At 33.9% G+C, this 23,389-nt stretch overlaps 2 protein-coding genes across 3 annotated transcripts; one reads left to right on the forward strand and one right to left on the reverse strand.

The window, feature by feature from the left end:
- Positions 1–265: 265 nt before the first annotated feature.
- LOC131014870 (uncharacterized) lies at positions 266–7,188 on the reverse strand. The gene is made up of 4 exons (XM_057943004.1): positions 6,596–7,188; positions 5,143–6,033; positions 3,379–4,407; positions 266–3,156 (listed from the first exon to the last, which is right to left on the reverse strand). Exons 1-4 carry the CDS (start codon positions 6,795–6,797, stop codon positions 434–436), a joined length of 4,845 nt encoding a protein of 1,614 aa, XP_057798987.1. The 5' UTR covers positions 6,798–7,188; the 3' UTR covers positions 266–433.
- An 11,526-nt stretch (positions 7,189–18,714) lies between these two features.
- LOC131014909 (serine carboxypeptidase-like 27) lies at positions 18,715–22,155 on the forward strand. Of its 2 annotated transcripts, XM_057943063.1 has the most exons (9): positions 18,715–19,703; positions 19,785–19,880; positions 20,046–20,138; positions 20,250–20,335; positions 20,427–20,687; positions 21,005–21,132; positions 21,218–21,313; positions 21,490–21,595; positions 21,675–22,155. In XM_057943063.1, exons 1-9 carry the CDS (start codon positions 19,334–19,336, stop codon positions 21,813–21,815), a joined length of 1,377 nt encoding a protein of 458 aa, XP_057799046.1. In that variant the 5' UTR covers positions 18,715–19,333; the 3' UTR covers positions 21,816–22,155. The 2 variants fall into 2 exon arrangements, with proteins under 2 accessions (XP_057799046.1, XP_057799045.1); XM_057943062.1 differs by having other exon boundaries at positions 18,763–19,703; positions 21,490–22,155.
- Positions 22,156–23,389: the final 1,234 nt, after the last annotated feature.

Below are 23,389 nucleotides of genomic sequence, written 5' to 3' on the forward strand. Positions count from 1 at the left end.
AAATGAATTAAAAACAAAGGAAATGCCGAAATGGGAAATTTATTTATTTTGATAGAGTCCTACACTAGCACGATTTATAGATGCTATAATTAAAATTAGCAATTTCAGATAAGCATAAACGAGAGAAATGTATTGGAGAGAAAAAAAAGTATGTACTAGTATATTCACAGTATAGAGACACTAAACAGAAACTCTACCACAATAATACTATATTCAATAGTAAAATATTGTAAATGAGTTGCATGCTAGCCGAACACGCTCATAGTTCAAGAACATCAAAATTTTGATAAAATTACTTTTGTATTTTCATCAAATGCAACAAATACAGAAGCAACACTGCTACAAATACAAATCTTCAGACAAAAGATGGCAAAAACTATATTATACAACGCGACTAAAAAAGAAAAGAAAATATTGATTGCAAACGTTTCTGCTACCTGCCTACGTCCCTACTACTGATCCATCTATCATCGCCGTCGACGCCGTTACCTCCCTGCATCCTAGCATAGTGCATCTTAATGGCTGCCACTGGATCTGTAAGGCTATGATACTGACCTCCAAACACCATCCTTCCTCGTCCACCAACGTCAACACCCGACGTTCCTGAGGCTGCATTCGACGCGCTTCTTCTCTGCATCTCAGCCAACGTATCATCTTGTAGCTGCTTCACACCGTTGCTGCTGCTCATCTCTCTGCTTTGGAAAACAGACGCCCCATCAACGGGCTCACACAACGAAGGTAGAGCAAAATTGCTAAATGCAGAGGGGTATTTGGCCAGCAAGCGAGCAGAATCCGGAATGGGAGGGATCAATGTTGTCTGTATCCTGCTTCCATCCCAAAGAGCGAATCTCCTAACGGCCGTCTTCTCAGGGGGTGCGTAGCTATTGTAGTCAAATTTTGACTGTGCAGAATCCTTCTGCTCGGAACTGACTTTGAGGTTGAGCGATTTCGTTCTGTGATTCGGGCTGCTGCTATTATCATCAGCTTGTTCAACAGGGTTCTGCTGGGAGGATGATAAGATCTTACCAAACAATTTCACATCACCGTTTCTTGGAAGATTGTCACCAGCAGACGAGCAGCATGATGGGGGTGTACCACGATCCCTGACCCGTTCCAGAGGTCGAAACGAGGCATTACTCTGCCTTGCTTCATTGCACTTCTGAAGTGAGAAATCTGTACGCCAGTCTGAATTCAAATTTTCACCCCTCCTCGGGGCATTGGGACTAGCAGAACTGACATCCCCATTTGTCCCTTTCATAGTCTGCAACGAAAGGGGGTATCCCTGAAGAATCTGGGAAGATCCAGTGGACTTCGACAACGAGTAGCTAGGAAGATGTGTACCATCATTCCCACTAGCCTCAACAGGCAGTAAAGGAGTGTTGTTTGAAGTTTTTTTGTATTTGATGGGAACTGAAAATATTGTTGATGAAGCCACAGATGCTAAGCGACCATTCTGTAGCAACGAGCTGACACAAGATTTTTCAGCAGTGCAGGTTCCAACATCGGCCTCCTTTGGGACATCGGATTTCTGATTGGTTTGTGTAGAAGAATGCGCATCAACAGTGGCATGAGAAACATTTCCAATTAGCTGAGGCTCGAATTTCTTCCAGCTTATTCCACATCTTGTGTCGTTAACGTCGATAGAATCAGCATCTCTAATGGATAAATTATCTTCAGGCAAAACAGGTACTTGACATTGTTTCTCTTCGGCACAATGGCCATTTGAGGCCTTAACCAAAATCCCCTTCCCAACCTCATTTGACCAGTCGGGCACTTCCTCCTTAATTTCTTGTTCTGACTCCATATTCGAGGCAACAGCCGCAGTTTGAGGATCCTGGACATCTGTAACTGGCTTATCATCCCCACAACCACCTAAAATTGACGAGTTCTCAAGAACCAGTTCGTTAGTCGTAGAATCAAGAGGACCTAGTCCGTTGTTTCCCTTGAATATTCTAAAATCAGGAGCTGTATCCACTATCTCAGATTCATGATTGGAATTCTTACGAGGTGGTGGAGAATTTTCCTTCATCTTGCATTCCGAGCTGTTGTTGTCAATACCTGAGTAAGTCCCCATATTACAATCATCTTCAATGTCACTACCACCTCCATCAACATCATCAGATGCAGCTCCTGGGCCAGGCTGAACCAGATCCAACCCGAGGCACTTTCTAGCCTTGCTAAAGAACACCTTGCACTGATTGGTAGATTTTGTTCGGACACACTGTGAGACCATACCAAAATCTTTCCCATAAGATGACACAGCCTGAATGAAGACGGATTTCTCCTCATCTGACCAATCAGTAGGATTCATCTGGCCGCAGCTCTCATCCGAGCACTCGCCATCAGTATCTTGAGTGACCTCAGGGGTCAAAGGCCGTTTTATGCACAGAGTGATTCTCGGACAGCTCGGATCTTGATAACCATCACCCAGGTCAATAGAACTTGTGATGGAAGAACTTGTAGTCTCGGATGATAGGGAACCGCAAATACTGGCTAACACATCAGCAGCTTCCGTCTCCCTCTCATTATTTTCCATATTCATACTGTCCGACCCCTTCAATAGATGATCAGCAGCCCTAGGCCCCCCGCAAGAGCTAGAAGCACCAAAAGAGGATCTTGATATGCATTTCTGCCGAACATCCATGCCATTACCAATGTTAGCCGCAATCACAGAAGCTGCACCCAACATATCGAGAGAAGCAGCATTGAACTCACGATTCCTTCTTTTTCCTGAGCCAACGAGGTACGTTGTGGTTTGGGATTTTCTTTGCTTGATGAAGCCAGAATTCTTTCTAGCTTCTACAAACCATTTTGACTTGTGATTCTTGTAATAAAACTCAATGCAATCTGCCACGGTTTTATGATCCAGAAAAGATGCTATCTTCATGAAATCCTTCCCAAAGGCAGCGAGCTTTTCGATAAAAATTTCTGTCTCTTCAGCTGCCCATGGGTTCATGATAGACCTTTCTTTTTCAACAGTACAAGGATCTTCGACAAGACCATTATTTGAGATAAACCTTGACATCTTCACGTGCTTGTCCAAAATTAAAGCTGGCATCTTCAGAGTATTCCTGTAGGGTTTGAATGCTAACTGTGAAAGAAGATTGTTCACAAAGTTGATCACTTCATCGGCAGGAACTGTTTGACAACCTCCAGCTGCAAAACATTTCCAGATAAGTAACTAAACATCAGAAACAAGTATTCATACATGAAAACATTGAAATTCTCAAAGATCTGAAAAGTAACAGAATGCTTTGTACTCAAAGTACTTAAAGATCATAACATAGGGAGGGAAATATGGATTTCAAAGTAACAACATGCTTCCATAGTCAACCATTTGTCATGGCAAGCGGAAGAGATATAAAGCAATAACCTTACCATAAGATGAAACTCGTGAACGATTTCTTTTTTGGCTATTTCGACTTGGATCAAACTTCTTCCGAGTCTTCCCTTGAAGTGTCCTGATAGAAACTACTCGGCCTTCCTTCCAGAAATGCTGAAATACCTTAAACTTGAGGGCCAAAACCTTTTCCTTAAATTGGATAAATTGCTTCCTCTTTAGAAATCTTTCCTTGACTACAGCGGAAATCCTTGGCAAAGAAGAGATGATAGACTCAACAGAACCATCAAATCCGCACTGTTCGGGCAGTAACTTATTTAACTGCTCCAGAGCTCTGCTAGCAACATCCCTATTGGAAGAGAGTATTGATCCCCAAATATTATCTACGTTGCAATCCTTGTGACTAGTATTCCCAATAAGTACATGACTATTGACATAACCATGGCTTTCCGAAGAACTGAAAACATTCTTCAAAAACTTCTTATCCAAGTTGCAAGATTTGTCCACATCCAAATTTCTAGAACCTTTCGAAAACTCTGCTTTCTCGGATGGAAAGATGGCAGGTAGCACATCAACAAATTTCGATGTAGCACTGCCTGGGATATCAATATCATCATCTTTCGACAAAACATGCCCAACACCGTATCTGGAAGCAGTATCTAGCACTTCACAAGGTCTTGATTGCTGCTCTCCAGCCAGAGACCTGGGACCAGCTGGGTGAAAGCAGCAAATCCTGGGTTTGGCTATTGATGACTTGAGTTCAATTTCAAGAGACTCTATCTCAGATTCTGTCATTTCAAGTGCTTTTAATACATCTACCTTCCACACCAATAACTTATTCATGGACATCCTTTGAGTATCACCATTTTCTGCAGAACATGCATCATTCGATTGTAGCAATTCATTTATCAAAGAGCTCAAATTCGCAATGGATTCAAGCTCCAAATTTTGTAAGTTAATAGGTGAACCACCATAGTGTGACTGGGATGCAATACTAGGAGAACAGCTTACATTAGTAGCATCAAATTCCAAATTTGCATCCTGGACAGGTTTTTCCTCTAGAACACCTGTTTCGTGGAAGTAGATTAGGATAAACTCATTGACAAAAAGGATTAACTTAACTCCTGATAAAAAAAAAAAATCCGACCAACCTCAATTCCAAGAAAATATTGAAAGACAAATTCATTGAGTGGAAATTTCACATTACAATCCAAGGCTAGAGGATAAAGAACCTCTCAATCCTTAGTTGTACGAACATTTCATTTCATATATAAATAACTGACTTGTGCGCACACTAACTATTTTCCATATTATAAAAGGAATTTAAAAATATATTTGACTCGGTTTCGAGGTGTATATACATATCATTCATTAAGTTCATGTTCATCCAATAAGCGTGCAATAGAACAACAATGCCATGACGTCTAACTAATTACAGTTAAGCAAATCATATAGTATCAATTACCCAACTTCTTGTCTAACCACAGCATGTAGGACACAGAACAGATGCATCGAAGGAGCAGTTAAGAAAGAATTTTAATTATAAAAGTGATGGGACAGGGCTGCAGTTTAGGACGACAACTATAGAATAGATGTTCCTGAATTTGTTGACAGAATAAAACAGGGGAGAAAGCATTGAAACTTGCAATGCAAAAATCTAAAAGAAATAAAGCTGCAAAGCACAATAAACAATCCTACATGCTATTTGCCATCTAAGGTGGGGAAGATACACATACAGGCAATCAGTCACCATGATAACTAAGAAACTGAGAAAGTATGCTCAGCAGTGAGCCATACATTACCTGGTGAATAACTACAAGCAACCGAAGATGGAGTAGCAGGTGAGGCGCACTCCAACAAACTTTCAATTCTAGGACTCTTTTCAAGCAGGTTGACAGATTGAGACAGCGGTGATTCTGTACTAATGGCACTAAGAGAGGGTTCACTTTTGGTAGTACCATCTTCAGGGCCTTCAACTTTCTTCTTCTCATACTTCGCCAGTCCCTCGCCCCAGCCAAGACGCGGTTTTTTCCTAGATCCAGTTTCTTCAGATTGAGCTGGAGCATTTGAGCTGACACAAGAAACATCTACGGAAAGAGACTTGTCAAGCGCCACATTTTTCGGCTTCACTTCAAGCAGTACCTCAATAGAATCACGTCCTGGACTCTTTGAGCTAGTAGGATGACTAGTACAGCTACTCCTTGAAGACAAACTGCCCACACGGCTCCATTTTAGAGGTTTCCACTCTACTGGTTCCAAGCAGTTCTCTTTTTCAGATTCTTCACCTTTGCCAGTAGTCTCATCAGTAGTGTTATCATTTTTCTCCCTCGAAAGAGACTCAGTTTGAGATTGATCTGATAGACTTATAGAACCAAGGGGGGCATGAGAGGCGCAGTCGCTCCTGCTGCTGCGGTTGTGGCATGGTTGAGTGTTCTCTATGGACCTCAGTTTGTTCACTTCAGTGATAGTTTCTCCAGTCGAATTATGTACTGCAGCAGCTTCCCAAGAGGGACCTTTCCAGTCTTTCCGAGTAAAGGAACCTCTATCAGTCCTAAAATGCCTTCCGTTACCACGAGACCCAAAAGGTTGGCAGTCTTCATCTTCTAAATTTCTATCACACCGAGAACCGAAGGGCATAAACCCTTGACCAGCATCACCAGAATACATAGGCCAACCACCCTGCTTGCTCTGGCCTTTAGCAAAAGAAAACAGACACAAAGAGCAAACAAATCAGCATACGCAAAAAATATTTCTTAGGTCAGAAATAAAGCATGAGAATGTGTTCTTGGCACATTTTACACTCTTCACCTGCTTATTATCATTAAGAAGCATAAACTTAACAAGCCAGGTTTTTTTTCTTCTTCTTTTACACCAATACAATCCCGCACAACACAATCACATTCGCAGAACAAAACAAGGGCAAATAAACCAGTGCACATGTCTCTAACTGCAACAATTATGTAGGAATTAACACGAGCAAAAGCGTCTCCACCAACAACCTAACCATCTTAAAGATTCCATTTTCCATAACAGGAAATAAACTGAACCCACTTTCAAGCCCACAAACCAAAACTTATTTTGACAGATAACAAACCAACACAATTTCAATTTATCACGAGTTCAAGGTTGATTAAACTGAAAACAAAAATTCTCTTAACCCCCCCCCCCCCCCACCAAACAAAAAAAATTGCAGCTAGCAGTAATTTTAGAAACCCTAAAGAAAAGATTGCATCTTTTCTCTCATTGTTTACTGACCAGGGGAGCGGAAATCAGAATACCACCGCTGCTGCGGGTGATATGGAGGCGGAGCGCGGTGGTGGCGCTGCTGCTGCTGCTGGTCCCGCCATTTTGGGGGCCCGCCGCGGCCCAATCCTCCGGCGACGGCGCGGGCGTTAGAAGCGGATCTGTCGTGCTTCCGGAAATCCCTTCGATCCCAAGGCAATGGCTCCGGCGGCATGAAAATCCACTGATTCTCTACTTCGGCGGCGGCGGCGGCTTCTGTTTATGCGGCGTCGTTCCAATCTCATCCAAACAATCCCCTCCGCAACACGTTCGAGAAACGGGCATCAACTGGGAGCGGAGCGCCAATACTGTGATTTCAAGCAAGCCTAGAGAGAGAGAGAGAGAGAGAGTTGTGAATATGTGAGCGGTAAATTTAACCCTTTTTCCTTCTTTTGTTGCAGATTTGGGGGGCGGGGAAGAGGTAAGGAAATTTTTGTGAGAAGTAGTGTGTGTGAGGTGATAAGGGACAAAAATGAGAGAGAGTGTGTGTGAGGATGAGAGAGAGAAGACTTCTTCCTTTTTCTTTCTTTTTTCTTGGCTTTCATTGCGCTTTAAGTTCCTGTTTTCTTTTTTCATTATTTCCTTTTCTTATTTTGCTTTATTATGTAATGAGATAAGAGTGAAGTTTGAGACGTAATTTTAAGGGGTTTTTCTTACTTGCGGGGCTAAATCAGCCCTCACTCTACTAAGAAAATGAAAAAAAATAATATAATATTCTAGTTTTTATTTTGAATTATCAATATATGTATTGTATATACTTCATAAAAATATATTTTTTTTTTGTGTATATAAATTTTTTGTGTTCGCTTTATATAATTCCACCCACCGATTTAAATTTCTGGATTTTATTCTAAAAAATCCTAAAGAAACACTTAAATGATGCAAATAAATATGTACATAGTGTAGTAGGGTTTAAATTTAAACCTCACTATTCCACCCCCTCAAGTGAAAAAAGATTGTGTCCTAAATAAAAGGAAGCTACGGCTTCTAACCCTTTTTTCTCTATAATGAAAACTCAAATTTAATTGTAGTTAAAATTTGTCCAACTTCGTAATTTTAGGGTTTTTGGATAAGTTCGGTGACGCTTGACCCATCCTTATACACATACTGTGCAAATTGTGGGTATTCATTACATGTCAGAATTTTAAATGACAAAACAATTGGAATTCTCATAGGGAAAAAAAAATGTATATTTTTATGTATTAATTACTGAGATTGCTTGTACCATGGGCATGGCATAATACCTTGCTTAAATTGGTGTCTCTTGTTCTTGTTTTTAATATTTTTTAGTTGACTTTTTATGTTTATTAAAAATAGTAGATATGTTGTCTAATAAGTATATAAAGTTGTCCCCAAATGGACACCAATCAGTGCGACCTCATGTTTGTGAACAATAAGGTCTCGAGTTCAAACTCCACTGCTCCTACTCCCCAGCTTCCCCAAGTAAAAAAAAAAAGTATATAGAGTTTGTTCAAAACTTGAGATTTTTCATCGATAACATTAGGGCTTTAGGGGGTGTTTAAATGATATATAATTTTCAGTTAATATCGAATCCAACTATAAATTAATTATGTTCGATTAATTGAGAATTATTTTTTTTAATTATCGATTCGATATTCAGTTATAGCTTTAATTTTTTATTATCTCAATAATCGAATTAGGTTTCTTCTATTTTTTTCCTCAAAAAAAAAAAATACGATGTCGAGATAGTTGGCAAGATATTGGGAATAGGCACCAGATTATAGCTCAAAGTGAATCTCAACTGCACTACATTTTAAAATGCTCTCAAATCGTGCAATTTATATGTTTGGACACTATTTTATTTCCTCTGTTTTATAAAATTTATTCCCTTCGTTCTATAAATTAATTTAAACACTTTATTTTTTATTTTAATATTTCAATTTATTTATAATAAATACTCCATTAATTATGAGCTCATTTCTACGCTCAATACTTTAAATAATATTGATACATTTATTCACTCACAGTTGAAAGCCCTATTTTGGGAGGAAGACAGTATAATATTTCATCGAATAGTGTGTTGTTTTGACCTTTGGGCCGATTGTGTTAATGGATCATCCTTTAGACCCAAGCCATCTCAATCTTGTTATAAAGATTTAGAATTTATTTGCAAATGTTTGAAATTCGAATTTGCAATATGGATATAAATCTGTATCTTATTTTGCAACTACCACTTTTATGTATTACGATTTACGACAATGCAACTATGAGTGAAATCGTAGATCATATAAAATTCAATAGTCCATATTGAATCTTGCTAAATAAATAAAAAAAATTATTTATTCATCCACTTATTATTATAAAGCTTAATTACTCCATACTATACTCTTTATGGAGGTGGTGAGTTAATATATCACTATTCCTCCGCGCACTAGTTGTTAATAAAAATCTTTGTGATACTTTTGATCGCTATTATTTTCATTAATACTTCATTCCTTCCGCGAAACTTGATCATTTTTTAGTACGAATTTTAAAGAGTTAGTATTTAATGTATTAAGTGTGGTAAGTGAAAAAAATAAACAAAAAATTATCGTACAAAGAAAATGATCAAATTATATGAGATAATGCGAAAATAAATAATTGATTAAGCGCATGACAGAGAAAATATTAAATTAAAATTGAGGCATTGAACAAACATAACCCTATTCCTCAACTAAGAGAATAAGCTCGAATTTCTAAACTTGTGAAATAAAATTATTTAATTTATAGTATCAATTTTCAGTGAAGTAGTATAAAATTGGTTATCTAACTTAATGAAGTCAACAATCTCACTGAAAAGACGTGCAGTTTTCCCGAGTTAGCTTAAATGCTTTTGTATATTTTAATGAACTTAGTTTAAATTATGAATTAGGGTTGTCTACGCAGCGGAAACTGTCGATTTTAGGTATGAATAGGTGATTTATGATTTATTGAACTGTAAACAATTTGCCTGAGTATGAAGAAGGTCTTTAGAGCACCCGCATCGCGGGCTCGTCGAGCATCACTCGAGTAATGTACCATCCTCGAGCATGGCGTTGCAACTAATGTCTCCTCGAGTACTACTCGAGTAATCGGGTAGTACTTGAGCCTCAAATAAAAAAAAATATATATATATATTTTAATTTTCAATGGCTGTTTTCATTTTGTTTTTTTTTTATTTTTTTTATTTTATTAAAGTTTTATGTAATATTTAGGATTTTATAATTAATGCAATTTAAATTTGAAATAAATTGTGTTATTTAAATTTGAGCAATTAAATTTAAATGAAAAATATAAAATCAAAACTAATATTATCAAGTAGGCTATCAAGGAACCCCAATGCAGCACTGCCTACTCAATAACACAAACACTATCAAGTAGGCTATCAAGGAACCCCCAATGCGGATGCTCTTAGGTCGAACCCGAAACTGATATTTAGTTTTTCTTAATATTTAGTTTGAGTTTAAGTGTTGTATATATTTTATCTTTGTAATTACATAATTAATTTACTACAATAGTTTTAATTTAATTATTGAAGACTATAATAGAAACAAAATTTAAAATATTTAACTATAATAAAATTTATATATATATATATATATATATATATTATTACTATTATTATTATTATTATTATTATTATTATTATTAAATTCAGAATAACCATGTACAAATTAGAATCCTCAAATCACAAAATTTAATAAGTAACTAAAAATAGAATATTTTACACTCAAATTTATTTTTATAATTATATAACTATAAATTACAAGTTTAAGTTTAAAATTATATATTTAAATACTATTCTCTTCGTCTCATTGATAATGGCTCATTTTCCTTTTTTGTGTGTCCCATTGTTAATGACCTGTTTCAGGAAAAAAAAAAGGAAAAAAAAAAGAAAAAAAAAGAGAAAGTGATAGACTCCACGACTTTCCATTACTTTTATCTTCTAATCGCTTTTCTTGTTAATAGTCATGATGAACAGTAATAAGTCATTATCAATATGACGGAGAGAGTATAAATTAGTGATTTGACTGTAGATTAACTGACGATTCGACAGTTAATCTAAATCGGCGATTTTGTCCAACGATTAACTACCAGTTTAATGTTCAAAAGATTCAAGCCCGTAATCTGCCTTTCTTTTAGGCCATTTTGATTCTAGATTGATTCATAGTCAATAATGTCAATCCCAAATCGTTGACCGGGTTCTGGGTCGGAACCGCCGATTTCGATTAATTTGAACATCTCTAATTTAAATGAATAATTTATCTAAACCCTCCTAAGAAAAATAATAATTTATATAAACAATATAAAATATATCAAATCTTTGTTGATTACTACACACGTTATATTAATTACATCCATCATATTTCCAAAATTTTCAATATGTTTTTATTGAAAGGTAATTTGCTGATTTCAGAAATTAAAGATAATTTTTTTAATAAATTACATAAATTGATAAAGAAATAAATAACGGTGGACTCGGACCCCAGATTTCATAGTCGAACCCAAGATTTCATGCCTTTGAATTAACAATTTTTTTTATAATTTAATATGAATTGGAATAAACCGTAGGCTCAAAGAGAAGTGGATAACTGCTTTAAATATATATATATATATATATATATATATATATATATATATATATAAAACAGCTGTCAGCTTAACCAAATTAGTCTGCTTTCATCGTGATTATTTTCCCTTATACCAAATCATTAAATATTTAAGAGGATGTTTGGCTAAATTTATAAGCTTTTCAAAACAGCTTATAAGCTCCTTTAAAGTGTTTGACAAAATAAACTCTTAAACAGTTTATAAGATTCAAAAATAAGCTTCAAAAGCTTATAAGCTCCCAAAAAAAAAGTTCTTCTATCCCAGCTTATTTTTTTATAATCACATATGCAACAATCATTTCACAAATATTTTTCATCTATAATTTATTGTTTTCATCGTATATATTCTCTTCGATTTTCTCTCTCTAGCAAAAAATTCTCTCTCTAACTTATAAGTTCAATTATCCAAATACTTTGACAACTTATAAGCTTTTAAGAAACTACATCTTATGCCTCTCAAAAAAAGAAACTATATCTTATAATCTCTTGAAACATCTTAAACACCCTCTAAATTCAGTTCAAGATATATATATATATATATATATATATATATATATATATATATATATATATATAGGGTCAAGTTAAACAAAGAATGGCCGTATGTGTAGATAATAAAGAATAAATCATGTCCCTCCATTTTATCAAATCTAACGGTTCCTATTTTAGAAGTTTTAAATTGTTTAATAATTGAAATTATTGCTCCCTTTTTCTTTTCAATCACGAAAGGGTAATATGGGATCAAGTAAAACTTATTTCCTAACTTTCCTCCTAATTTATCGCTTATCAATAGGGTAAATTAACTCATTTCTTCCATTATTCTCCAATTTCTCCCATTTCTCAATTTGCTCCAATTTCTTCCTCCAAATCACGCATCTGTAGAGGCACAACATCTCCAATCTTGATTCAGGAACCTGCAATTTGAGGTTGTACTCGCATGGCGTCAGATGAAGGGGTTGATGGAGTGGATGCCGCGGACGCAGGCGGCGCAGAGGAAGGCAGCGTCAGCCTTCGGTTGGCCCCAATTCGCGAGCAACAACCCCATCGGAATTTTAGAGGTGGCGGACGACGACCACTGCCCGATTTTAGAGGAGCAAACTTTCTTGTTGCAAGTGGATTTATGCGAAAGCCAGAGTGTGGAAGGAGGTTAATTGTGTTCAGCCATGACTTTGAGAAGATGGAGGGCATGGAACGGCGGCCAATCGCCGGTCTTCTAGAGGCGGCGATTGGACTGGCTGTGGATGGAGTTCTAGATGGAACTGGCTGTGGACGGAGTTTTCGTCAAATTGAAATGAGCAATTTTAGAATTTTGGGATATTCATGCGTCCAATAAATCTGAATATATCTGTTCATTTAGATATTGTGTTCTGTTCATTTATAATTTATTTTTAGTTAATTTATGTTCACGACAAATAGCTTGTATTTTCGTTTCTGCTATGAAATCTAAGTTTTTACGTGTTTTTTAACATACTAAAATATTTTGAACATGCTTTAAACAATTACGAACACCTAAATAAACTATTTGAATTTCTCTTAATAACATAAAATATTTAACATAAAACATTTCGAACAAGCGTAAAAAAAATTACGAACACCTAAATAAACTATTTGATTGTTTCTTACTAACATAAAATATTTAACATAAAGTATTTCGAACAGGCGTAAAAAGTTTACGAACAACGACTAAATAAAAATATTAAAAATTTTATGATGCTGGAGACGTTAATGGAGTTTATGTTTCTGCATATTTCAAAGACGTGAATGAAATATATTTTTCTGGAGTTTTGAAAGATTAATGTGATAAATGAATGAAAAGATATATAATATTGAAAGATATGACAAAATCAAATCTTACTAAAATAAAGAAAGATAACTAAAGATACACATATCTTAATTAACGCATTATAAGATTGGTGAATGACATGATTATCCTTTTTGGCTATTAATATGGAAAAAGTCTACAAAAAATTCGGTCCATTAGATTAGTTTAATTGGAGAGTCTAGATTAATTCTCTTTTCTCTAAATACTTATTATTCTCTGTTTAACATTTTTCTCTCTCTCTCTATATATATATATATAGGCATAATATAAATACTCTCTTCGTCTCACAAAAACATGAACAAAGAGAAATGACACGGATCTTAAGAAATGTTAGTTGAGAGTTAAAGTGAGTGGAAAATGAGTCACACTTTAAAAAGTGTTGTGAGCATAATGAATTAATTAAGAAAAAATATTGGTGGACCATAATGGTTTTTTTGTAAATAAGTGTAAAAAGGAGAGATGAAAAATAAGAGGATAATTTTTAAAAATAGTAATGTTCATGTTTCTGTGAGACGCTTAAAATGAAAAAAACGTTCATATTTTTGTGAGAATGATGGAGTATTAATTATATCCGAAAATTGTATGGTTCAGAAAAGGTCGTATCCGATACAATAATTTTACACATTTTCGATCTCATAATATACGAAAAAAGTTCCTAATAAATACTTAAGCCCATTACTTATATTAAGGAACCTAATTCTATAGGTTCCATTACACATTCGTTTTCAAGGAAAGATTTGGGATATTGAGAGACTTGTTTTACACATTCGTTTTCAAGGAAAGATTTGGGATATTGAGAGACTTGTTTTACAGATCAAGGGTAGACTTTGGAGTTGGAATGAGGTTTATAAAGTTTTAGAGTTGATAATACCTTTCACCATGTGGTGCTCAAAGGGTTTCAATCTTTCCTTCTTGTTTTAATTGGCATCCCTGGTGCCTTGCTTTTAATCTCAATAAAATATTTAATTTTACTGATCAAAAAAAAATATATAGAACATTCAAATCCTTGGGAATTTAACCTTCATAAATCGAGAAGTTATTGGTTGACTTGAACACACATGTTGCGTCATTTCATGCGAATATAATAAACATACTATATGCTGTCACTCTTCAATATCTTTTTTTTTTTTTTTTGAGATCACTCTTCAATTCAATATCTATAAGACTATAATAGTTAAGAAGAATGAAAAAGTTGTTCATACTTCATAGTTCATACCTAACCCCATGTGCACCTTCCCTACTTGGTCCAATTCCTAAGTCAGCAAATATTTACGTTTGACATTAAGGCTAAATCACACCGAATATATCAATTATTTTTCCTTATCTCAATATTTTTTAATTACTTTCTTATATGCATTCTCCAATGCAATAAATTTTGTTAGTTATATCTACAATCGAGGAGTGTAGATTACTATCTAGGTATATAAAATAATTATAGCAAGTTAAATTCTTTGTTGAAGTTTTTCTATTTCGAACTTTTCTCATTTTCTGATTTTGCACTCCAACTTTAAAATCAGCCTATAAATACTTGAATTTTATATTTTTTCTAATTTTGCATCCAACAAATTTTAACCCCCAAATCGTTGCTAACATGACAGCCGGATTGATATCCCAAATCTATAATTACATGTTCTAGCTAAATTCCACATTAACAACAAACTTATCTACTCCCTCCGTCCCACGAATCTTGACACATATTCCTTTTTGGGCCGTCCACTAATCTTGACACATTTTTAAATAATATAATAATTAGTCTTATTTAATTACATTATCTCTCTCACTTTATCACTTTATCACATTCTCTCTCTTACTTTATTACTTTATTACCTTCTCTATCCTACTTTATCACTTTTATATTTTATTACCTACACACACTTAAAACATTAATCTACAACTCCTTAATTCTCGTGTCAAAACCAAACGTGTCAAGATTCGTGGGACGGAGGGAGTATTTCGTTATGAACTTCAAACTTCCCTCTCAATCTGGTTGTCATCTCATCAACGATTTGAGGGTAAAAATTTGTAGAATGCAAAATCAGAAAGAATACAAAATTTGAGTATTTATTAACTAATTTTAAAGTTGACGTGCAAAACCAAAAAAATGCAAAAAGTTTGGGTAGTTATAGATAGGCCAATACCCCTTCTATTTATCACTTCAATCGAATTCTCAAACAAACGCTAATAACAGCTTGTTGCCACTTGATTATAAGAAATTAAGAACCATATAAGCATCATACAAAATTTTCCAGTCATTAGAATAATATTTGATGTGGTTGCAAATTAAGCCTAATTTTCAATACATTTCAATAATATTTCAATTTATAATATATTTATGTTTTCTAACTTCTCACTCATGATTTGCCAACTTCTCAATTTAACTTCTCAAATATATAAAATCAAGCCCAATTTTCTCTCATAATTTGCTCAGCGACCTATAATTATTTTAAAGCACCATCAGCGGACATATTACTTGTAGGGGTATTTAATTACTTTTAAATATTGACCTTGATAGATATAGAAATAATAAGACAAAGCTCTAATTTATTAAAATGGATTATAATTTTAATTGGAATATTTCAAAATTTTTGATTATTTATACCATTTGAACTAGTTTTGCTTTATTCATATTCCATTAAAATGGTGAGATTAAAGATATTCTAATAATGAGGATACAAATACTCGATCATGTATCTTATCAACCATGAAAAGCAATACATAAATACAATAATAAGAATACAAATACTTGTGTGTGTGTGTGTGTGTTGGCCAAGCGGTAAGGGGTTAATGTCTAAGGTCAAAGGTTTTGGGTTCGAGTTCTCCTGTAGCCGCAGTCCTTTAATTTAAATTTCTTTATTTAATACTGTTAATTTATTAAAAAAAAGAATACAAATAATACTCAATCATGAAAAGTATGATATATATTCAATCCCTATCCCCACCGTTTCAATTAGATTCAAATTTAAAATTTTTTGTTTTTTATGATTGATAAAATGTACTATGAGAGAATATTTTTATTCTCATTACTAAACATAGTCACGATTTCAATCGTTTAGTGCACGACCTATATTCATCTAAATATAGTGGCAAACTCATTGATAAATTTTGTGTTCACTTTCAAATTGAGATGATATAATAAAATCTTAGAAGTTGCAACTTTATTGTGTTAAGTAGTTGTGTAAATTGAGTGTCGGCAACTAACGCACACGCCAAAATTGACGTTTTTTTTGTCCCACGGCGCCTAGTGGATCCAAAATACACAGAAATGTGTAGCTCATTGCCACCACTATAGATGCCATTTCTTTTTTCTAAGTTTTTCATGTAATGGTCCAAACTAACTCTTAAATTATTTTAAGGATGAATTATAAATCACTATATGAGCAATCATGAATAAATTTGACGATGTGCTTTGAAAATGAAATATGTTTGGCTTGTGGCACCCTTTTAAATACTCCCCCTACCCACGATAAATATAGTGTTGAGGAGAGGATACGAATTTTCAAAAAATATACTTCATTCGTCCACGAAAGAACTTCCTATCTTTTATTTTTGGGACGTCCACAAAAAACTTCCTATCTATTTTTGGACTATACCCTACCACTTATAATTACTTACTTTTCACTTTTTTCACAACTCTCAATACTAATTATAACACATTTTCACTACTCACAATACACCCAATAACTTTTTCTTCACTTTCAATACACTTAACAACTTTTTTTTAAAACTCATGCCACTCCCTCCTGGGAAGTTCTTTTATGAACGGAGGGAGTATATAAAATGAAAAATTGGTCTTATTTTAAATTAATTTGTTAGTTAATATTGGAAAATATGTATAAAGTGGAGTAAATAATTTGTGAGATGAGCTTTTTATAAATATTGTATGTCAATGAGGATAAAAGTATAAGAGTATATGTCATAAAATAGAAAGACCATATTTATTATAGACGAACAAAAATAATTAATAAAAAAATTACATTTATCGTGGACAGAAAGACCATATTTCACGGTGATTAAATTTGTGGTTAATACAAAAAAGGGTTAAAAGATTTAAACCTCACGAGGCACTCAAGCTGACACATATATATGTGATATATCTGAGCAAACAAAATAGGGAGAGAACACATGAATCCGTGATTATGAGAAGTAGTATAGGGTTAATTTCTTTTGTATAAAGTTTAGCAAAGTTTGCTTTATGTAATTCTTTGCCTTTTTTTTTTTACTCAGGCTCTTCCTGAACTCTTGATGGTGTTTAATGAATTTCCCCCTTCTCTCAAAAAAAAACTTTATGACCCTGAAAAAAAAACGGTTTGACTTTTCATTTATATTTTATAAACCTCGAATTATGCATAAAGCTTATTTTTGCCCCATGGCTGAGAATTGAATATAAAAAAAGCTCAATTCATCATATTATAGTATGAAATACTCTCTCCGTCCCCCCAAAAGAAGTTCGTGAAAAGGAGACGATATGCGTTTTAATAATTAAAATAGTTAAGTGTATTGTTAATAAAAAAAGAATTATACTCTAAAAAATATTATTAATAATGATAATTAATTATATTGCGAGTGAAAATAAAGTTCACTATATAATAAATAAATAAGTATATGTATCGAGATAATAAATTATAAAATATTGTCCAAAAATGAAAGTCTAATTTTTATGAGACCCCAATATGAAATATTGATTTTGTATAATCCAATGTTCGCCATGTAATTACATTTTTGGATTTTCAAAAAAAAAAAATAATACATTTTTGGACAAATGCGACACAACCCAATTTCAAATTTTAAAAGAATAATCCGGGAAGGAAATATTATTTATACTCCCTCCGGCCATAAACTATATACTCCTTTTAAATAACATGATGAGTTTTAATAAAAATAATTGAGTGCGTTGTGAGTATATTAAAGATCTCATTTTATTGTGAATGTAAAAATTTACCAAAAATAAATTAGGTACATTTATTGTGGACCGACAAAAATGACCAACTAGATATATTTTTTATAGGCGGAGGAAGTATTAAATGGTTTGTTACTAAAAAGTCCATGAAACATGTTTTTAATTTTATTATTTTGATTTGTCTACAAAACATCTTTGTATTAATTCTTGACATAATCTCATCGATTATCACTCTTAAAATTCTCTTATATATACATATATTGCTATTAACTATCAATACTTTTTTTTTTAATTTATGAAAATTTTTATCAATTCATCAAATACACAATTAATTTTTCTATTTTTGTTTTCATGAAGAAGGCAGTATTATAATGTAGAATGTTACTCCATCCGTCACATAATAAATGTCTACATTTTCCTGTTAGGTTGCCCCATAATAAGTGTCTATTTTCTAAAAAAAGAAAGTGAGTTACACAATTTTTTATCTTCATATAAATCCTATTTTTCACATAAAATAAAAATAATTTTCACCACTTTTTATCTTTTACTCCTTCAATTATTTGATAATTTTCATCTAAATTTTCGTATAAAAAAAAGTATATATATATATATATATATATATATTTATTATAGAACGGAGAGAGTAATATTAATACTTGGATTAGCGGAGTACACGGTGTCCACTAATAGAAAGTAGTTACGACTTACCAGTCAGTCTTAGTCACAAAACAAGAAACATAAATAAAAATAAAACTAAAAATTAATGAAATAACGAACGTGAATATCATGGAAGATGATGATATTTAGCTAACAACTCCGTCACTTCCATTGACTGCTACTCCAAATTTTACTCACAGATGCCAGAGCACAAAGTGTCCAATCACAAGCCATCATCACTGAGGCCAAACTTTCCCAAAACCCATTAACTTTTCTGTAGAATTATGTAGTGCAATGCAATTGGGCCAATCCCATTTTTTCTGTTAATTTCATGGGTCGTTTTCGTCTCCCCTATATTTTTCTCAAGGGAACATGACGCATGTGGTTGTCAGAGTCAATGAGAGGTGTTAATGGAGCAGTAGAAAACTAGAAACCAGCTGACTTATCATTTTCCATTTCTTTTTTTCCCCCCCAAAAAAATCCATTCTTGAATCTAGGAATATTATAGGGATTTGCGATGATGAGATTTTGTCATTTTATATTGCTTTTTTCTTCTGTTTTCTGTTAACTGATTGAGTTGAGCCAATCAGTATAACTATGAAGCCCACCCACAAGTTTCATTGGCTAAGTACATTCTTCTGTAAATAGATTCCAATTTTTTTGGAACAGTAAATCCAATTTTGTGTCTGTAATTCTGGGTTCTTGTTCTGCTTGAATTCCTTGCATTGAGGGGTAAATTGATTGATATGGGGGGTTCAATAATCTGTGCAATTTGCTTCTTGTTGTTGAATTATTTTGTGGGAATTTGCTACTCTTTGTATAGTGTAGATCAAGAAAATGATAGGATCACATATTTGCCTGGGCAGCCACAAAATGTTGGATTCAACCAGTATTCTGGTTATGTGACTGTGAATGAGCAAAATGGGAGGGCACTTTTTTACTGGTTGACAGAGGCGCCTAACGATAGAGACCCTGATTCAAGGCCACTGGTTTTGTGGCTCAATGGGGGTCCCGGTTGCTCTTCTGTAGCTTATGGAGCTGCTGAAGAGATCGGCCCCTTTCGGATTAACTCCGATGGCAGAACCCTCTTCCTCAACCCTTATGCTTGGAACAAATGTATGTTGCAAAAAGGGATTTGGTACTTTGAATTGTTCCTGTTTGTTGTGATGCTTATTTTTGGTTTGTGTTTTGTGGCAGTGGCAAATTTGCTCTTTCTGGAGTCACCTGCTGGTGTTGGATTTTCGTATTCGAATACTTCATCTGATTTGTATACTGTTGGTGACCGAAGAACTGGTAATGTGTTATTCCTGATTCTTGAATCTTGAGGCTTCCTTTGTTTAGTTGTAGTTAATTTCTTGACATGTGCAATTGGTGTGAAATGATCAAAATATAATATGTGCTTGTGCTTAAACTTGATTTCTGAATGTGATGTTGATTCATGGTGTTTTGTAATTTTAGCTGAAGACGCTTACGCCTTTTTGATCAACTGGTTGGAGAGGTTTCCCCAATACAAACATAGAGAGTTTTATATTGCAGGAGAGAGTTATGCAGGTTTTTATGATGTGCTCATTTTAAATTTATGATTATGGAAAAACTCAATGTAACAGAAGAAAGAGAGGATGATCTAATCACGACCTTCGTGCTCGTTGCTCATCCTTTCAGGGCATTATGTTCCTCAGCTATCTCAACTTGTACACGAAAGAAACAAGGGAGTTCAGAACCCAGTTCTCAATTTCAAGGGATTCTTGGTACATACATAATAAGGCTCACTAAGATTCTAGTCTAGGTTTGAATATCTTCATTTTGGCATATCTTTGTTTCTGAACATTGTCTTCTTAGGTGGGAAATGCTGTCACTGATGATTACCACGATTATATTGGCACGTTTGAGTACTGGTGGACTCACGGCTTGATTTCAGATTCAACTTACAGAACTCTGAATAAAACCTGTGACATGGGATCTGCTACTCATCCTTCAAGAGACTGCGTTAGGTCTCTCATTCTAGCCGACAAGGAGATGGGGAGCATTGACCCCTATAGCATTTACACTCCACCTTGCAATAACACTTCTGCACTCAGGCGCCGTTTAAAGGGTCACTATGTAAGTCTGATTATAGTTTCTGAATCAAATACACTTATTAAACTTATTAAAGAGTTGAATTAGAAATCAGTATTGAGCATGTTCTGTTTGCTGAAGTACCAACTCCTCTAATCTTGATTCTGATGGCAGAAAAATGCTTAGTTTCTTTATCAGCAAGTTCAGTTTTATCTAGACTCATATTGTTCATCAAGTACTAAGTTTTGGCTAAAAGAATGAAATTGATTGCTTTGGGCCAGTCTTTATGCTTGTGTGGTGTGTAAGTTGTACAATGAAGTTATATCTAAAAGACTAAGACAATCTCGTTTCTTGAAACACAGCCATGGATGTCTAGAGCATATGATCCTTGCACCGAAAGGTACTCCCAGATCTACTTCAATCTCGTTGATGTTCAGAAAGCAATGCACGCCAACGTGACAAGGCTTTCGTATCCATGGCAGACGTGCAGGTAGCTTCACCATTTTGCAATTTTCTCGTTTCCTTTGCTGTGTGTGCAAGCTGCGTTTTTTTCCTGAAAATCCTTTACGTTGCAGCGATGTAGTCGGTAATTATTGGGCCGATTCCCCTCTGTCCATGCTTCCAATCTATCAAGAGCTAATATCAGCTGGCCTCAGGATCTGGGTATTCAGGTACGAGTTCAAGCATCACTCACCTAATAATACCAATCTGTAAGACTGTAACTGCCACTCACTTGTTAAATCACAAATTTGTGATGAAATCTTGAGTTCAAATAGATGATGCAACTTATGATCTGGCTCTGATGTATGAGTCCAAAATTGATGCATTCCTCTTGCCATTGTCTCAGTGGGGACACTGATTCCGTCGTTCCACTCACTGCAACACGCTACTCAATCGATGCTTTGAACCTCCCGACGCTGTCAAAGTGGTTTCCTTGGTATGATAACAAAATGGTAAGTAGTAAGCCAAGCAACAACGTTCAAACATCATCTGTGGATTTTCATCACTTTTTGATATCCTTTGTGAACGTAGGTTGGTGGATGGAGCCAGATATACAAAGGACTGAGTCTCGTGACAGTCAGGGGAGCAGGGCACGAGGTGCCCTTGCATCGCCCGCGACAAGCCTTCATCCTCTTCAGATCGTTTCTTGAGAACAAGGCAATGCCTAGCTAAAAATCAGTAGGTGATTGGTATAATAAGGAATGGAATAAGGTATGTTTGGTTGTTGGGAGGATTAAGGTTTAGGTAGAAGACAGACAGAGTAGAGTTCATTATTCATTCTTGGTGGTGTTAGGATCAAATTTCACACGGTGTTATGTAGCTTAGCTCCATTCTTTGAAAGATCGTGTATAGTTTGATTCATGTAAAAGCTTGCTTTTTGTAGTAGTGAATTGAAGTTGCATTCTCAGCAACATCTCACAATTTGTACTCCAAGTGAAGAGCTAATCTGATTAGGATGATTCATATCATAATGTTTGTTTTAATGGAGTGATTGGGAGTAAAGTTTAATTTACCCAACTTTTCAAGATTCTGGCACCCAAATCTTCTTTATAATAAAAAAAAATGAGTTATCCTACGTAGCATGGCTAGAATTACTTCATTTCAAAATCTCTCAATTCTCATGCATTTACAATAATTTATCATATATATTCTTCATTATTAATTAATTAATTAATTAATTAATTAAATATTACATTCCATATAAAGATTCATTAATTTTAATAAATATAATTAATAGTAAATATATATATATATATATATATATAATATTAACTTTACATATAATTTAAATTAATAAAATTTATTATTTATTTTATTTCGATAAAAATTAGATTTACATGTCTGACAAGAAAAAGATTATAATTTATATACGATAAATGATTTTAATTGAATGTTCGTAATTAGATGTATATTTGTTATTAATTTTATATTTCTCAAAAGCGTATATATTATATGGATATTCTATAATATATTATACTGCATGAATTTATATACTATAATATTTATATTCTTAATTTTCAGTAAAATCAATTTTAAATTGAGTTTGAATTGAGACATTCACGTGTATGTAAACTATAAACGATTCTGGTCATTGATTTACATGTTTGCATAATAAGGCACAAATTTTATAAACTGATTTCTTAAAAAAAAATCTTATTTTATGTCTAACAAAATAATTAAAATTTTATTTTTATTTTTTATAAAATATAACAATACATTTTTCCTGTATCGTGAATAAAAATATATTTTTTATATCTAAAAACTTTATTTGTTCCAGTTTTGTCCATCACAATAATAATAGTAGTAGTAGTAGATAAATTATGAAATTAGTAATGCATAAACGGGGAATTCAGATAAAGAAGAGTAAAGGATATAATGTTTAAACATATTTGAAAAATTTAATTTTGTATCAAGAATCTCTATTGAACGAAGAATTTATATAAATCACCCTATCTCACATTGATTTTTTTTTATTAGATTTCACCAAAATAAAATCCATATAAGAAGAAGCTCTTGCTCTTTGTCAATTTAATTTGACCGAATTTATTTAATTAAATACATAATTTAATTAATTTAATTTTTAAAAATAAAGTGGTGTGATTAAGTAAATTATTTCTTCAATTTAATTATCTCCTTGTCCCCTTTGGCCCCTCTAATTCGTCATCATAGTCCACCAATCCACAATTATCGTCCATGTGCAGTTGAACTTCCTTTATCATGCATCCTCATGATTAACAAGATCAAGA

This window comes from Salvia miltiorrhiza, chromosome 3, assembly GCF_028751815.1.
Source record: "Salvia miltiorrhiza cultivar Shanhuang (shh) chromosome 3, IMPLAD_Smil_shh, whole genome shotgun sequence".
In the NCBI taxonomy this organism is placed as follows: Eukaryota; Viridiplantae; Streptophyta; class Magnoliopsida; order Lamiales; family Lamiaceae; genus Salvia; species Salvia miltiorrhiza.

What these genes read in the sequence shown, in the direction of transcription:
- LOC131014909 (XM_057943062.1), top strand. Translation starts at nt 19,334, where the DNA reads ATGGGGGGTTCAATAATCTGTGCAATTTGCTTCTTGTTGTTGAATTAT. An exon ending in TCAATTTCAAGGGATTCTTG is followed by an intron (nt 20,336 to 20,426) that starts GTACATACATAA and finishes TTGTCTTCTTAG; the next exon opens with GTGGGAAATGCTGTCACTGA. An exon ending in TATCCATGGCAGACGTGCAG is followed by an intron (nt 21,133 to 21,217) that starts GTAGCTTCACCA and finishes TTTACGTTGCAG; the next exon opens with CGATGTAGTCGGTAATTATT.
- LOC131014870 (XM_057943004.1), bottom strand. Translation starts at nt 6,797, where the DNA reads ATGCCGCCGGAGCCATTGCCTTGGGATCGAAGGGATTTCCGGAAGCAC. An exon ending in TGCTTGTAGTTATTCACCAG is followed by an intron (nt 4,408 to 5,142) that starts GTAATGTATGGC and finishes TCCACGAAACAG; the next exon opens with GTGTTCTAGAGGAAAAACCT. An exon ending in TTCACGAGTTTCATCTTATG is followed by an intron (nt 3,157 to 3,378) that starts GTAAGGTTATTG and finishes AATGTTTTGCAG; the next exon opens with CTGGAGGTTGTCAAACAGTT.